Consider the following 16013-nt stretch of genomic DNA (forward strand, 5'->3'; position numbering starts at 1 on the left):
GGTTATTGAAGAGTTATTGCTCTTCAGTATGTGCCTTCCGAGTTACAGTTGACGGATTTCCTGACGAAGGCCCAGACTAGAGCGCAACATGGCTTTTATCTCTCCAAACTCAGTGTTGTTCCTCCACCATGAGTTTGAGGGGGGGTATTAGAGTTATAATATAGGTCATGTACCCCTTTGTATTTATCCCGTTGTATAAGGGGTTTCCTGCATATGTTACACACCTGTACATGTATATATATCGGCCTATGGCCTCATGGGAATACAAGTTGCTTATTCCTAACAGAGTAGATTGTTTAAAGTTGCACGGATAAAATGGAGGTGCCTGAATATAGAGGTGTGGTAGAATGGCATAGCGGCACATGTCCGGAATAAGCATTGAACATTCGAGGCCCATGGAGGTGCATGGTTCAGCCAAACATTTCTCACTGTATAATTTGCACAGCATCGACAGTAACTATGAGATCACAGGATCTTATCAGGTTTAGTGTCATGAACTCAAGCCTGATGCACATCTGATGCGGTCACCTCCACATGCTCCAGGCTCTCTTCCATTAAAGTAGAGGAGCTGCATTAGCTTTCAGGGACAGATGGTTTCAGCCCAGTAACATAAGACCCCAAACTTCATTTAACGTACTTTTACAATCTCTTCATAACTGAACTTACACAACAGCGGAATGCACTGCATAAGCAGTAGCCCTGGTGACAAGGGATAGGCTTACAATTGACAACACCAATGCCGATTATGGTAGATGTTAAGCGGGCTGGTTAAGAGCCAATGGGGAGCTCTGACAACCAAAGCGATAGGTGGCACTCAATCCATGTGAATGTCTTTGAATGCATTTCGGTTGCGCCATTTCTGGACAACCAAGACTTCTGAGAAAGGGCAGGAGCATGGTAGACCAGAGACTTTGCATCAACTCTGAATATTGAAGCTTTGAGAGTGATCATCCTTTCCTCACTTTCATTCTTGCCCCTTTAACCTCTATTCTCCCCCACTGCAAGAGTAATCCAGCCCCATGCAACATTAGTTCTAACATTATCAAATGTCCAAACACTATCTAAATTTGCATAGATAATTACAGTACACAGTAAGAAATTCAGTACGAACATAGCTTCTTCAATGAACAGTTTGTGTTCATGTTTTTTCCATGAAGGAAATTTAGATACATGATAAACTTCATTACTTTGTCCGTAGAGTATGGCTGACTCGATTCGCCTTCACAACTCACAAGAGAAATGGAACTATCGCAATATTATACTGCCATCGAACAGCTGGCTTACCTTTACACGAGCAGAATGCTTCTGGTTGGATGCATCGTATCTACAGATCTACTCATTTCTCATTGAATTTCTCTCATTCTTCCTTAAGGCTGTCTCTGTGCAGCCAACAACAAAACAATGAATGCCTCACCAGCGGCACCTTCGAATTGAATTAGCCGTCTACAAAGTGCTGCAAAGAGTTTCTGGACGTATCAGCATGCATAACAAAAAGTTATTGAAAACAATACCAAACTATGAGATGTGACAGATGCAACCTGCCAATTTACATATTCATCATAGAACATGATCTGCAATTCATGCTTGGATGAAAGGGACAATCAAACTTAGTGCATACTGAAAGCGGTTGGAACATACATAGGAAAAATAAGTCAACGAAAGAAGTTGCTTTTTTCTTTTTGCGATCAGAGGAAAGAGGTTCCTTGATAGCTTAAATCTCCAGAAATATTCAAAGAAAACAATATCTTGTGGGTAACTCCATTTTGCATAGTGAAAACTCATACCTGCTGCTAATAAATTTGCTTTAAAAAATGACATGTCAACAGTGACATTTCTGAGAGAACATTATATGTTTTTAAATCTGTGCAACCGTGACTGTGCAGGACAAAATGGAGAAAGGAGCAAAAGGTTGTGTTCATAACAACCTCAAGCTATTTTGACTCCATTAAACACTATGGTCTATGGCAGACAGCCTTCTACAAAAAAGAGTGTGAAGGAGGACCTTATTCTGCAGACTCAAAGACCTTATAAAATAATTGCATCCTCAAAAGGTTGGACATTTTGATATCAGATGAAGTCAATGGACATTAATATAAATAAGAACCATGAGTATAATATGGCACTGTAAGATTGTTAGGAGGAACTAGAAAGCAATGTAAAGGAAAATATTTTCCACAAATACGGAAATTTCTCTGGGCTCCCAGAACGGAAAAATATCATGAGCCCTATCCCACACACACCCGGTTGCTCTCTCTAATAGCACACCAGAATAACGCTAGTGCAAAGCTATTATCTGTTTACATCTTGTAGGTGTAATATCTGATGGCCTCTCAGTGATCATACACTTTAATGGACTGTGAACACTCATGTAGCAACACAAACACAGAGTAAAGTTCAAGCTCGTGGGGTTGAGTTCACTTGCAAGATTCTTCTCAAATGAAAGTTGAATCATATGAAGCGACACTTGCAAGCTGGGTTTGTATGAACTCCCGACAAACCTGTAGTCTGTTGATCTGTGAAGTTAGTGGCTCATTATCAACTCCATCAGCCCTGTAAATCACCGAACACACCAGTGTTTTACCAGTAATCGCTGCAAGAGCACTGCCCATCTTCAAACCGATGGAATCTTGCTCTATCCCGGATGATAATCACTCGGCCATAGGCTTTAGATATGAGCTTTGCCACTACATGACAGTCCCCACAGATTCGGAGATTTTTTATCACCCGCAGGGTCTCCCCAGGTGGCGTGGCAATCAACCCAAATGCAATGGCCAATTTTTCGCTATGATAGGACAATGCATACTGCTTCTCCTCCTCCCCGATGTCATGAAGCACATTGCTTGTTTCCGGCTCATATCCCAGCTCTCCTATTCTTGACATAATTTCCTCTAGCGCTCTGTAAATCTCCTGCAACCTTGGGTGCTCTTTATCACCATTAATGAACTTATGCATTACACCACTTATCTCTGTGTAGCTGAAGCCAGGTACTTTCCGCACATCATTGCTTCGCATGGTATCACGGACTCGACCAACATCTGCCCACCGTGCCTTGGACGCATATACATTGGAGAGGAGCACATAGTCGCCATCAACATTTGAACCAAGCTTGGCAAGCTTTGTAGCAGCTAACTCCGCGAGCTCAACATCACCATGCATCTTGGACGCACCCAGTAATGTCTGCCAGAGGACAATATCTGCAGGAAACGGCATGGACTTAATAGTATCATATGCCTCGGCAAGGCGGCCTGCACGGCCAAGAAGGTCCACAACAGTGCCATAGTGCTTTACATTAGGAGGAACCCTCATGCCATGAAAAACCCTGAGGCCGTCATCCACGAGCCCAGCATGGTTGCATCCGCACAACACAGCGATGTAGGTCACTTCGTCCGGCTCAATACATGTCGGCATTTCATCAAACAACTTGAGTGCATCACCCCCATGCCCATGCATGGAAATTGCTTGTATCGCAGTATTGTATGACACAAGTGTCCGGTCTTCTCGTTTGATGGAGTGGAACACTTCCAGCGCCCGGGCCAATGAACCGCACTTGGAGTACATGTCAATAAGTGCATTGCAAACACGAACATTGCCACTGACGCCCATTTTGCGAACAAACTCATGCACATACAATCCGTCCCATAACGAGCCAATCTGTGCACACGCAGAAAGCGCGGCAACCATGGTCACCTCATTGGGTGCCTCCCTTGGTGGCAACTCCCGGAAGCTCCCTACCAGTCTGTGGAACAGCTTCAGGGCCAGGGTAGGCTCAGTCCCCTGAGCCAGCCCAGCAAGCAGCGCATTCCACGAGGCCACGTCGCGCACGGTCATTTCATCGAACACCTTCCGTGCGGACGCGAGGTCGTCGCATTTCGCATACGAGTCGACCAGCGTGGTGATCAGCCGCACGTCAGCCGTGCAGCCGAGGCGGAGGACGAGCGCGTGGAGCTGGAGGGTGGCGGGGCCGTCCGAGCACCGGGCGGAGGCCTTCAGCGCGAAGGAGAGGGAGAGCGCGTCGAGGCGGGGCCGCGGCGGGGACGGCGAGGGGAGGAGGCGGCCGGCGAGGAGGAGCAGCGAGCGCGCGGGGTGCGGGGAGGCGGCGAGGCCCCGGAGGGCGGCGTTGAGGTCGTTAGTGGCGGGGGACGGGAGGGAGCGGAGGAGGAGGAGGGCGTGCGGCAGCGCCGCGGCGTGCGCGGAGAGCGCGAGGCGGTCGAGGAAGCGGGCTCGGAGGGAGGGCTCGAAGTAGAGGCGGGCCGAGGTGATGAGCTGCGCGTGGAACTGCTTGTAGTGTGAGAGCGTGGTCAGGCAAGGGAGGACGGACTCCAGGTGCTGCGCCGCCGCCGCCGCCGTAGCCGTCGCCGGCGCGGGTGGCATTGTGGCTGGGGCGATGCTATGTGTCGCTCGTTGCGATCAATTGCGCCTCGCGTCGCTCACGACGCCAGCTCGAGTCGCACGCGACTACATAGGTTGACCCAGCGCGCCGCAGAGCAAGCGCGCACGGTGAGTTTTATTTAATTTTTGTTCAATGTTTTTAATATAGCTTACCACTCTTGTCAAGTGGTGAGTTTTATTTAATTTTTTAAATATATATTTCGGTCTTTTTAGTTGGTCTTTTTTACCTTCGGCTTCTTGTTTTTTAACATCAGTATAGACACAAGCGCTCATATACACGCGCATACACTCACCCCTATGAACGCACACACGCACATCCTACCCCTATAAGCACCTCCGAAAGACTGAGCCGGCATATCATCTTGATATTTACGAAGTCACCGTAGGCGCCTCGTCGTCGACGGGAACATCTCCTTCCACTGAATGCGCATCGCCGGAAATCCTGAAATAAATCCATGAATAAATGCGAGATTTGAACCCTGGTGGGTTGGGGATACCACAGTCCCTCTAACCATCCAACCACAGGTTGGTTCGCCGGTTTCTTGTTTTCAGTGGTATCATTTCAATTAAAAAATAAAAAGTGTTCGTGCATTACAGAAATGTGCACAAAAATGAAAAATTGATCACGAATTGAAAACTATTCACAAATTTCAAAAAATTCATGAATTCAAAAAATGTCCAGAAATTTACAATATGTCCATGAATTCAAAAATATTCACGAATTTGAAAATGTTTGCAATTTTTGTAAATGGCCGTGAATTCAAAAATCATGAATTCAAAAAAACACAATTTGAAAATGTCCATGAATTCAAAAAATCATGAATTAAAAATGCTTCGTGAATTTTAAAATGTTTGCTAATTCAAAAAAAACATGAATTTAAAAAAGGTTTGTCGGAAAAGATTCCGACAGATCCCTCGTAAGGGTATCCCGGCGTGGCAATTTAGGTCAAAGGGGAAACAGGAGATAGATTTACGCAGGTTCAGGTCTCCTTACGAGGTGAATCACTACTCCTGCTCGTGTATATTGCGATTGGGGTGTAGAAAGTACAGACCGAGCGATGCTAATGTGATTTATCGACCACCTCGGCCCCCGTTCATATAAGATACCGGGGCCACTAGGGTTACACAACCTAGCCACCTTTTTTTAGGGAAACATAACCTAGCCACCTACAACGATGGAGAGAGTTCTCCACGAATCCGGCTTCCTTCTCTTGAGCAGCAGGGCTTCAAAGTCTTCATTCCATAGAGCCATGGGCCAACCTGATGCCTCAGGGCGGAAACGGCCTAGGGGCCTCGGGCCGCCCTAATTGGGTTGGAAACCGACAAGGTGACGCACCCCTAAGTCATAACACCATCAAAGTTCATGAATTTAAAACAAGTTCAAGAACTTGAAAAATATTCTGGAATTTAAAAAATGTCAAGTTTTTAAGAACAGGAAAAGGAAAAACATACAATAAAAATGACCAAAAATAAAAAGGAAGAACAAAAAATAAATTCAATAAATAAAAAACTGGCAAGATATCTAGAAAACCAGCACAGAAATACAAAGAAGGAAAAACGATGGAAGCTTCCAAAACCAATGGAATAACTACCCAAAACCGCTACAGCACCTCCCACTCTCGCTAATGGGTCGGCCTGCTACGAATGCATGTGGTGAGCGAGCACTATCATATGTGTTGCTATAAGAGAAACATAGCATTTGTGTTGTGGTTGTACCAATTCGCCAGTTTCACTCGACTAAACCAGGAGAATATGTGGTGCACCGATGCGTGTAGTGCTACCGATACACCAAACTCACGTTGCATATTTTAAAATGTTCAAGAAAATATAAAAATAATTAGGACATCCACACAACATTAATATAGGTTGTCACAAAGTTTCAAGTCAAAATTTGAAACATAGCTCTATTTTAAAAAAATCAACATTGAATAGTACATAACATAAATTGGGCTTTAGATTTGGCCCATTACCACCTTGATGTCAAATTTCTTATTTTTGTATCTGAAGAAATGTTTCAAATTTTGATACGAAATTTTGTGACAACATATATTGATGTTGTGTCAATGTGCTAGATTTTTTATAGATTTTTTAAAATGTTCTACGACATCCGGTTTACCGGTGTACCGCTTGATATGTTTTGTTTTCTGACCTCCACCATATTATTACCATCTGAGCCTTACTCATCTTGCATCGGGCCTAATAGTACTTTAAATTCCTGTAAGCCCAACACTAGTATTCTTTTTGAAGGACAGTGGATCCTATTTCCCACATAGGGTGGGAAATTTCACATGCCTTTCTGCCACGGTTTTGGGGCGGTTCTAAAACCTTTTGTAAACCATTTTTCTATTTGTTTTCTTTTAGTTTTTACCTTTTATTTTACATCACCAATGGGTGTGAAAGATGGTGGCCCGAGACCTTCTTCACTGTCCATTGTGCAAACGTGCATAGTAGTAATGCTCCCCATTGTTGAACTTGAATATGAACTATTTGCCTTGTTGGTAGTCATGTGGGAGGGAAGGAGGTGGTAAAGAGATGCAGTCTGCGAAGTTCCCCCTCAAACGACATGAATTATATAAATGAGGAGAGGCTTGAGGTAGGGGGCCTTTGCCCTCCCCCCTCCATACTCTTTATCTTGTACCTATATTTAGCCTACATTTACAAACTTTATATAGTCTTCTGTCGATACAAATCAAGAGGGAGGGAGGGGAGAGAGAGACGGACAGAGTGAGAGAGAGACGCACACACAACGACGGAGAGACAAAAGAGAAGGTTACATAGAGAGTAGGAGACACATAGAGAGAGAAAGAGGGATCACATCAATGAACTTGATCCTGAGAATTGTTGGGATCATAATCGATTTTTGCGATCTTGCATCCTCTCCAAAAGGTTTGAAAATATACAATATTTTTTCCTGATAGAAGGCAGAAGCTTTGGCCCGTCTCATTAATTAAAGAAGAGTTTACAAACAAGGGTAAGAACCCAATGAACAATCGTATAAATGCAGTCAGAGTTACATAAGAAACTACTCTCGTGGCATCAAAGATGCTAAGTGTTTTGTTCTTGCCATTCCCCATAGCATGACCTCAGTCTTGATGTGGGCACGCTGGAGCCCAACGTCGACGAAGCCTTTTGGTAAACCTGGCATTTCTCTTACAACCCATTTCCCATGATACAAGCATATGGCTAGTACAGCCAAACCCTTTCTTGAGTTTCCATTGACATTGATCACAGAGTGCCACCAATCTTTAACTGACTTGAAGTTGTCCCAGTCGTCAATGTTCATGTGTTGCAGCCACATCCATCTTCTAATTTTGTCCCAAATGCGCCTAGTTACAATTGAATACAAATATGTGCTGCCATCTTTGGCTTCCTTTGGCACAATTAGCATAGCCGACAATTGGGCCAACCTCTCCGGTGAAATCAGATCCATAGTCCAAACTCGATATTTAATGATGACACACGCATAGCAATTATGCTTTGGTGGCGCCCAAATCTTTCAGACCTCTGGTTTCATGGGCGAATTGGTGATGTTCATAGACAAGGCCATATACACTACTGGAATCAACTTCTTTGCCGTCAGCTGGCGGACGGCAAAGAACTAGCTGATGGCGAAGGACCTCTTTGCCGTACGCTGTCTCTTTGCCGTCCGCTTCCTCAAAGCGGACGGCAAAGGACCTCTTTGCCGTCAACTGGCAGACGGCAAAGAGGCGACGGATGGCAAAATGCCAGATTCCAGTAGTGATAGGGCGAGAAGGTAGTGTACTCTCCCAAAGTGTTGTTGTTCATTTTTCAAAAGAAAAAAGTGGCGTTTTTCCAAGCAATAGTGTCTATGTTATCCTCGCTAAGATTTATAACTTGTACTGATCTAGGGCTTACTGGATTCAGCGGGGACCAAAACACCAAGTATTTTTTAGAACAAAGCCTCCCATAGAAAAAGGGAAAAACACTATACATGCACTATGCTGGGAGGATGGATCCAGGTGCACTACAGATGACGAGATGAGGCAGATGGCGGCTTCATGTTATGATCATATTTTAACATCCAAGGGGTCTAAGGAGATGGCACGTGTGCTGCAACATATAGATGGCGTGGTGATAGGGGATATGAACACGGGGTTGAGTATGCCAGTCATTGAAAATGAAATTTAGAGGGATCTACTTCAAATGGGGCCAACCAAGGTTCCGGGGCCGGATGGACTTCCGGCCAAGTTCTAGCAATGCCACTGTGAGTTGTTTAGAGAGGACGTGTGCAAGGCAATTAAAGAATTTTTAGAAGGGAAAACATCGGATGGTTGTAATGATACAATAATTGTTATGATCCCAAAATTGGACTCACCGGAGTTGCTAACTCAGTTTTGGCCTATTAGCCTATGCAACATACTATATAAGATTACATACAAAGTTTTGGCAAACAGGTTAAAAGGGGTTCTTCTTGTTATGATCTCACAAGAGCATATTGTGTTTGTCCCTGGCAGGCTTATCACTTCTAATGTCATTGTGGCATATGAGTATGTACATGTGATTAGGATGAGGAAGAAAGCGTATTGTGCGGTCAAGCTAGATATGATGAAGGCGTATGGCAAGGTGGAGTGGATTTTTCTTGAGCATGTGATGTCACGCTTTGGTTTTGCATAGGGGGTGGATGTGACGTCCGGATAATTAGGCTACAGTAATCACACCCTAATGGTGCCATGTCATCGCAATTATTTTTCTAAACCTCATTTTGTTCCAAACCGAATTCAAATTCAAATTAATAAAGTCAAGATATTATTTGTTCAAATGGTAAAACAAAAATGTTCGCTGGGTTGCAAAAATTCACTAACTAATTTTCATGAATAATCCAACATTATTTGAAATATTAAATTGCCTCTAACCTATTTAAAACAGTAGCAAAACATTCCCAAATTAAATCATTCCTATTTAAACAAATTTTAAATGGATTCAAATAATCCTCAAACTTTTTGTGGCAGTGCAGTTTATTGCATAGTATTTATGTGGCTTAGTTCCACTTTTAACAAAAAGCAAGTGAGGCCAAATAAATTGCAAAACATTGGAGAAATACAAAAACAGGAAATAAAACAATAGGAAATGTTAAGACAGAAGAAGGAAGGCCCAAGTGTGGACTAGGCAAGGCCCATCCCACACAACCCCCCCCCCCCCCCCCCACACACACACACTCATCCCCAACCTCCTGCTACAGAGAGGCGGGGGGATCGTGGCGGGCATCCACGCCATGGTCGCGCCCCTGGGCGACGTGTCGGCGATCCCACGGCTTCCTGGGACGATAAGGCGTCGCCCTGTGCCCCTCCTCGAACCCTAGCTTCTTCTCCCCCTTTCCCCGCTCTCGCTCTCCCGTTACAGAAGCCGCTCGCCGCCACCTCGTCGATCCGGTGGCCACCGACCTCCCCGGCACCTAAGGAGACATCCAGCAGCCTCCTCGCGGTCGTTTCCTTCCTCTCCACCGAGGAACCCGAGTCGGGACGCTCCGTACCCTCGCCATCGCCGTCGTCTTCGCCCACGGCCGCCACATCTCGTCGACGGTTGCCGCTGCTCCGATCCGTCCCCGCGGCAACCGAGGTGTCCACAAGCCCCGGGGTGAGCTCCTCGACCGATTCCCCTCGTTTTCCCCTTCGATCCATAGCCGTAACCATCAGTTGATCCTTTTAAAATTATTTTTCCGACTCAGACGTCATTCCGGACATGAGCTGGTTCTCGGCAATTCAAACCTTTATTGATTGTCCAACTAAGTGTTTTCAACTTATCCATCCTTGATCAAAGCGTCTGCTTCTGATCCTTCGTTTTGGAAACCATAATTTCTTTCTATTTAAGCATCAGACTAATCAGGTGATTCTTGAATCTGATGCCTCTGCATTCTTTCTTCCTCTGAGTGAGTACCAATACTCACATCAGCTCCGTTGTGGATCGCCCGATCCATTGTTGGATTGTTATCCGACAGTGTCCTTCATATTCAATCACCTTGTGAGTCCTCCCCCTGATACATAATGCCTTTGGTAAATTGTATCCTCTGCTTGGCCAACCATGCTCTACTTTCGAGCTTGTGTATTTACATTTGAAACTTGTGGTATATGTTACTAAGATGCCCGATGGGTTGAATCTATGCCTTCCCCTAATCCGTGAGAACCGAAAGTTTTAACAAGTCGTACTCATCCGGTGTTCTACCAGATAAAATTCCAACACTACAGTTTTATCAAAGCGAGAGGTGAATGAAATGATATGCATTAAAGAAGTGGGAGTCGACCTTGAACTTTGTGTTCATGACCATTGTAAGGGCATATTTATCCCTAAATGTTTTGGTGATTGATGACAATGCTTTTGCGGACTAATCGTGTGCGTTGAGTGTTTTTCAGAGATTCATTCTTTTGGCACGAGACGATTTCCTCCCCTCGGAGCTTAAAGCGAAGACGGTGTAGTCCTTTCGGATTAGTTTGGTGGACTAGTTTCATAGGGATCACCGTACTATCAAGAGGGGGTCCGTTTTGGAAAGGCTAGGGTGGAATCATCACGTACACTTCCTTTGCCCCTCCCTCCGAGCCTTTCCGTTTCGATGATGGGCTTGGTTCTCCTTTCTTTGTGTCCTCTTTGGTCCCAGCGGTAGTACCGCGGGCCAGAGCGGTAGTACCGCTTGGGTGCTACAAGCGGTAGTACCGCCCAGAGCAGTAGTACCGCTAGTAGCCCCATGTGTGTACTGTCTCTGGTCCCAGCGGTAGTACCGCGGGACGGAGCGGTAGTACCGCTTGGGTGCCACAAGCGGTAGTACCGCTCTGGGCGCGGTAGCACCGCTCTAGAGCAGTAGTACCGCTAGTGGCCCCAAGCCGTAGTACCGCGGTGGCCTCGTGCTAGTACCGCCTCGATTCGAGGGCTTCTTTTTCGTGTCGGGTTTTACGGTACTGGCCGCGGCTGTGGGGGGCCGTAGTACCGCTCCTGTGCGGTAGTACCGCCCGCCCTCCGCGGTAGTACCGCTGTGGGCCAAGCGGTAGTACCGTGCTTTGGGGCGGTAGTACCGCTTATAGTGGCAAGCGGTAGTACCGCTGGCACAGCGGTACTACCGCTCTCTTCGGGGCAGAAGGGGGGTAACGGTTGGTTTGTTCCCTGTGACGCCCCCGATTTGACCGTACACTAATCATGCACGCAAATGTGTACGATCAAGATCAGGGACTCACGGGAAGATATCACAACACAACTCTACAACATAAATAAGTCATACAAGCATCATAATACAAGCCAGGGGCCTCGAGGGCTCGAATACAAGTGCTCGATCATAGACGAGTCAGCGGAAGCAACAACATCTGAGTACAGACATAAGTTAAACAAGTTTGCCTTAAGAAGGCTAACACAAAAGTAGCAACGATCGAAAAGGCAAGGCCTCCTGCCTGGGACCTCCTAACTACTCCTCGAAGCCGAACTCCATGTAGCATCATCCTCGAGATCTCTAGCTCCTGGACTCCAGCATCTGGTTGCGACAATCCGGTATAGAAAAGGGGAAAAGAGGGAGAAAAGCAACCGTGAGTACTCATCCAAAGTACTCGCAAGCAAGGAGCTACACTACATATGCAAGGGTATATGTGTAAAGGGGCATATCAGTGGACTGAACTGCAGAATGCCATAATAAGAGGGGGATAGCTAGTCCTGTCGAAGACTACGCTTCTGGCCATCTCCATCTTGCAGCATGTAGAAGAGAGTAGATTGAAGTCCTCCAAGTAGCATCGCATAGCATAATCCTACCCGGCGATCCCCTCCTCGTCGCCCTGTTAGAGAGCGATCACCGGGTTGTATCTGGCACTTGGAAGGGTGTATTTTATTCAGTATCCAGTTCTAGTTGTCATAAGGTCAAGGTACAACTCCGGGTCGTCCTTTTACCGAGGGACACGGCTATTCGAATAGATAAACTTCCCTGCAGGGGTGCACCACATAACCCAACACGCTCGATCCCATTTGGCCGGACACACTTTTCTGGGTCATGCCCGGCCTCGTAAGATCAACACGTCGCAGCCCCACCTAAGCACAACAGAGCGGTCAGCACGCCGGTCTAATCCTAAGCGCGCAGGGGTCTGGGCCCATCGCCCTATGCACACCTGCACGTTGCGAACGCGGCCGCGAGCAGACCTAGCAACCCACACGATCATGGCGGTTACGTCAACACGGTCCAACACGGCGCGCGCCACTCAGTCGCTGACGTCAAGAAGGCTTCGGCTGATACCACGACGTCGGGATACCCATAACTACTCCCGCGTAGATGGTTAGTGCGTATAGACCAAATGGCCAGACTCAGATCAAATACCAAGATCTCGTTAAGCGTGTTAAGTATCTGCGAACGCCGACCAGGGCCAGGCCCACCTCTCTCCTAGGTGGTCTCAACCTGCCCTGTCGCTCCGCCATAAAGTAACAGTCGGGGGCCGTTAGGAACCCAGGCCCACCTCTACCGGGGTGGAGCCACCTGTCCTTTCAGCCCCCTCATCAGAATCACTTGCGGGTACTCCTCGAGCCGACCCGACTTTAATCACCACATGTGTCATGTATATAATGTATATAGTATATACCCGTGATCACCGCCCAGGTGATCACGGCCCGATAGTATAGCACAGCAGACGGACAAGAATGCAGGGCCACTGATGGAAATCTAGCATCCTATACTAAGCAGTAGGATAGCAGGTAAGGGAAACAACTGCAGCAACAATGACAGGCTATGCAACAGAATAGGATTATTCGAAAGCAGTAACATGCTACACTACTCTAATGCAAGTAGTAGAGAGTACAGTAGGCGATATCTGGTGATCAAGGGGGGGGGGGGCTTGCCTGGTTGCTCAGACAAGAAGGAGGGGGGTCATCGGTGACGTAGTCGACCACAGGGGCATCAGCATCGTCACGGGGTCTACCGAAGAGAAGAGGGGGAAGAAACAGTAAATACATAGCAAGCAAGTGCATAACAAGACAACAGGCAGAGCTAGACGTGTTCTAACGCGGTATGAGGCGATACCGGTGAAGGGGGGAAACATCCGGGAAAGTCCTCCCGATGTTTCGCGTTTTCGGACAGACGGACCGGAGGGGGAAAGTTGCGAGTTTGATAGGTTAGGGAGGTGTGGTGGACGAACGGACTGCGTATCCGGATTCGTCTCGTCGTTCTGAGCAACTTTCATGTAGAAAGTATTTTCATCTGAGCTACGGTTTATCTCATATGATTTTCTAAAGTTTTAAATCATTTTAGAATTTATTTAATTCAACATTATCCAGAATAGTGCCTGCTGACGTCATCATGACGTCAGCACGATGTCAGCAGTCAACAGGGCGTTGACTGGGTCAAACTGACGTGCGGGACCCACCTGTCATTGACTGACTAATTAATTAACTAATAGTTTAATTAGTTTAGTTATTAGATTAGTTTAATTAATCAAAAATTAATTAGGTTAATTAATTCTTTAATTAATTAATTGTTTTTAATATATTATTATTATTATTATTATTATTTTATTCCCATTTTCTTTTATCTTTTTATTTTACGTTCTGGGGGTGGGGTCCCCGTGTCAGTGGCTCAGGGGGGGTGCAGCGGGCGCACTGGTGCGGGTGCTCGCACCCGACGCCATGAGAGGCGAGGGCGGGCGCGCCTGGGGCCTCGGTGGCCAGCGACAACGGGAGCAGCACCGGGCGTGGGGAGTTGCGGGGCACGCGCGCCGGCGAGACGAGCCGTGCCGGCCTTCGGCAGGCGCGGGGGAGCGCGGTAGGCGCCGGCGACGGAAGGCGCAGCCCCGGCGCGGCAGCACGGGCAAGCAGGGCCCGAGGCCACCGCGAGCGGGCGGCAAGGCGGAGCGGGGTCGCGCGGGCAAGGCGCCGTGAGCGCGGGCGCCGGACGCGCACGGGCGTGGAGGACACGGTCGAGGCCAGATCGTGTGCGAGCGCGAGGGGGCGAGGCGGTACGGTGCGGTGGCCGTGGTGGCGTTCGGCGATCCAGACGACGCAACGGAACGGGCGACGGTGATGGGGATAGAAGAGGAGGCGCTCACAACCGGTGTAGGGGAATGGCAGAGTGCTCGGGGAGGCTCGGGGTGGTCGATGGGGACGCGGTCGACGACGAAGAGGAAGGCGAGGCGGCTCCGGCGAACGGCTTGAGGAGGAGACGAGGAGGCGAGATCCGGCGGGGAAGGCCCGGCGATGGCGGGGTCCAGTGGCATCGGAGGCGTCTTGGCGATGGCGGAGCGGTGGTGGCGACGGGCACCAGGGGCGACGGGATCTGGCAAGCAACGGGGGCGCCGTTGCGTCCCGATCCAGAACGGGGAGGAGGTCGAGGACGGGTGATGGGGCGCGGCCGTCGGGGCGGCGCCCGGGGCAATGGGCGACGGCGTCAAGTCGCGGGGGGGGGGGGGGGGAGGGGGGAACGGGCGTGCGGGAGGAGGGGATCGAAGCTCCTCCGCGCGTCGGCGTGTGTGTGGGTGGGTGCGTGCGTCGTGGGTGGCGGCGCAGGGAGGGAACGGGGGGAGAGGGGGGATCGTGCGGGAGAGGGTGGGTGAGGCCTAGGGTTTGCGGGAGTGGGGGAAGGATAAGGGAGTGGGGGACGGTTGGGCCGGCCAGGCGGCCTGGTGGTCTGGAGGCCTGCTGGGCCGTGGCCTAGTGGGCCAGGGGGGTTGTTTCTTTTGTTTTTTTTTGTAGTTTCTTTTTTTTATTTAATTTTTGTTTTACAAAAATTACCACTAGTGCCTAAATTTGTAGTTAACAACAAACTACTGTGAGATTAATCCTTAACCCATAATAAAATAGTTTTAGCACTTTATAAATTCAATAGGCATTTGTTTAATTGTTTTCACTATTGTTTTAATTGTTTTAGAGCCTTTAAACATTTTATCAAAACTTGGTTTCTCCACCATAATTGCTTACGATTTCTTTGAAACAACCCGAACATTTTAGTTCTTGTTTTTGAAAACTTTTGTTGTTTGCCATATTTTGAAATTGTATTTATGATCCGGTTTTGAACGAACGCGAGATTATCAACACTAACAAAGGTGACGTGGCATCATTAGCGTAGGTTTACTGTAGCATAATTATCCGGGCGTCACAATTCTCCTCCACTACAAGAAATCTCGTCCCGAGATTTAAGAAGGGGAGAAAGGGGTAAATGGCTGGTTACGAAATTATAACGAATCTTCTCGGTCTTGGTTGCTCTTCTCGAAGAGGTCGATCCATAGCGTTGATTTCTTCATACCTATGCATGAATGCATCATGATGAAGTTGTCGTCCTTTCTTCAGGAACTCCATCGTACTTACGAAAGAACAAGGGGTAACTTCGGAAGAACGGGCCTTACAAGGTTGACTATCTGGCAGATAGCTCAGGGAATGTGGTAGAAAGTAACTCTCGAATAACTACTTAAGAAAATATTGAGAGTAAATTAAGAAGGTACCATGAGAAGTTTCCAATGGCAGGCAATCATTGGATGGCCTAATCAGAAGGTGAAAGTGGTTCAGAGCAACAAGAATAAGTATTGCGTTTGATACCAGAATTGATGATATCTCGGAAGGTGGCTCGTGAATTACATACGAGATCAAGCGCGAGGAATAACTTTGGAAACCGGGGGTGTACAGGAGAGTCAGGTTTCGATCCTGTGGAACTGTGGGTTATG

The 16013-nt window shown here is 47.5% G+C and overlaps 1 protein-coding gene across 1 annotated transcript; it reads right to left on the reverse strand.

Moving 5' to 3' along the window:
- Positions 1-594: 594 nt before the first annotated feature.
- On the reverse strand, positions 595-4443 carry LOC109784064 (pentatricopeptide repeat-containing protein OGR1, mitochondrial). Its single transcript, XM_020342666.4, has 3 exons — positions 2499-4443; positions 1285-1453; positions 595-998 (listed from the first exon to the last, which is right to left on the reverse strand). The coding sequence occupies exon 1, from the start codon at positions 4369-4371 to the stop codon at positions 2578-2580; it is 1794 nt and encodes a 597-aa protein (XP_020198255.3). The 5' UTR covers positions 4372-4443; the 3' UTR covers positions 595-998; positions 1285-1453; positions 2499-2577.
- Positions 4444-16013: the final 11570 nt, after the last annotated feature.

The sequence above is a fragment of the Aegilops tauschii genome, chromosome 7, assembly GCF_002575655.3.
Source record: "Aegilops tauschii subsp. strangulata cultivar AL8/78 chromosome 7, Aet v6.0, whole genome shotgun sequence".
NCBI classification, from domain to species: domain Eukaryota; kingdom Viridiplantae; phylum Streptophyta; class Magnoliopsida; order Poales; family Poaceae; genus Aegilops; species Aegilops tauschii.

Excerpts from the sequence above, each read along its gene's own strand:
- LOC109784064 (XM_020342666.4), bottom strand. The coding sequence starts at position 4,371 with ATGCCACCCGCGCCGGCGACGGCTACGGCGGCGGCGGCGGCGCAGCAC.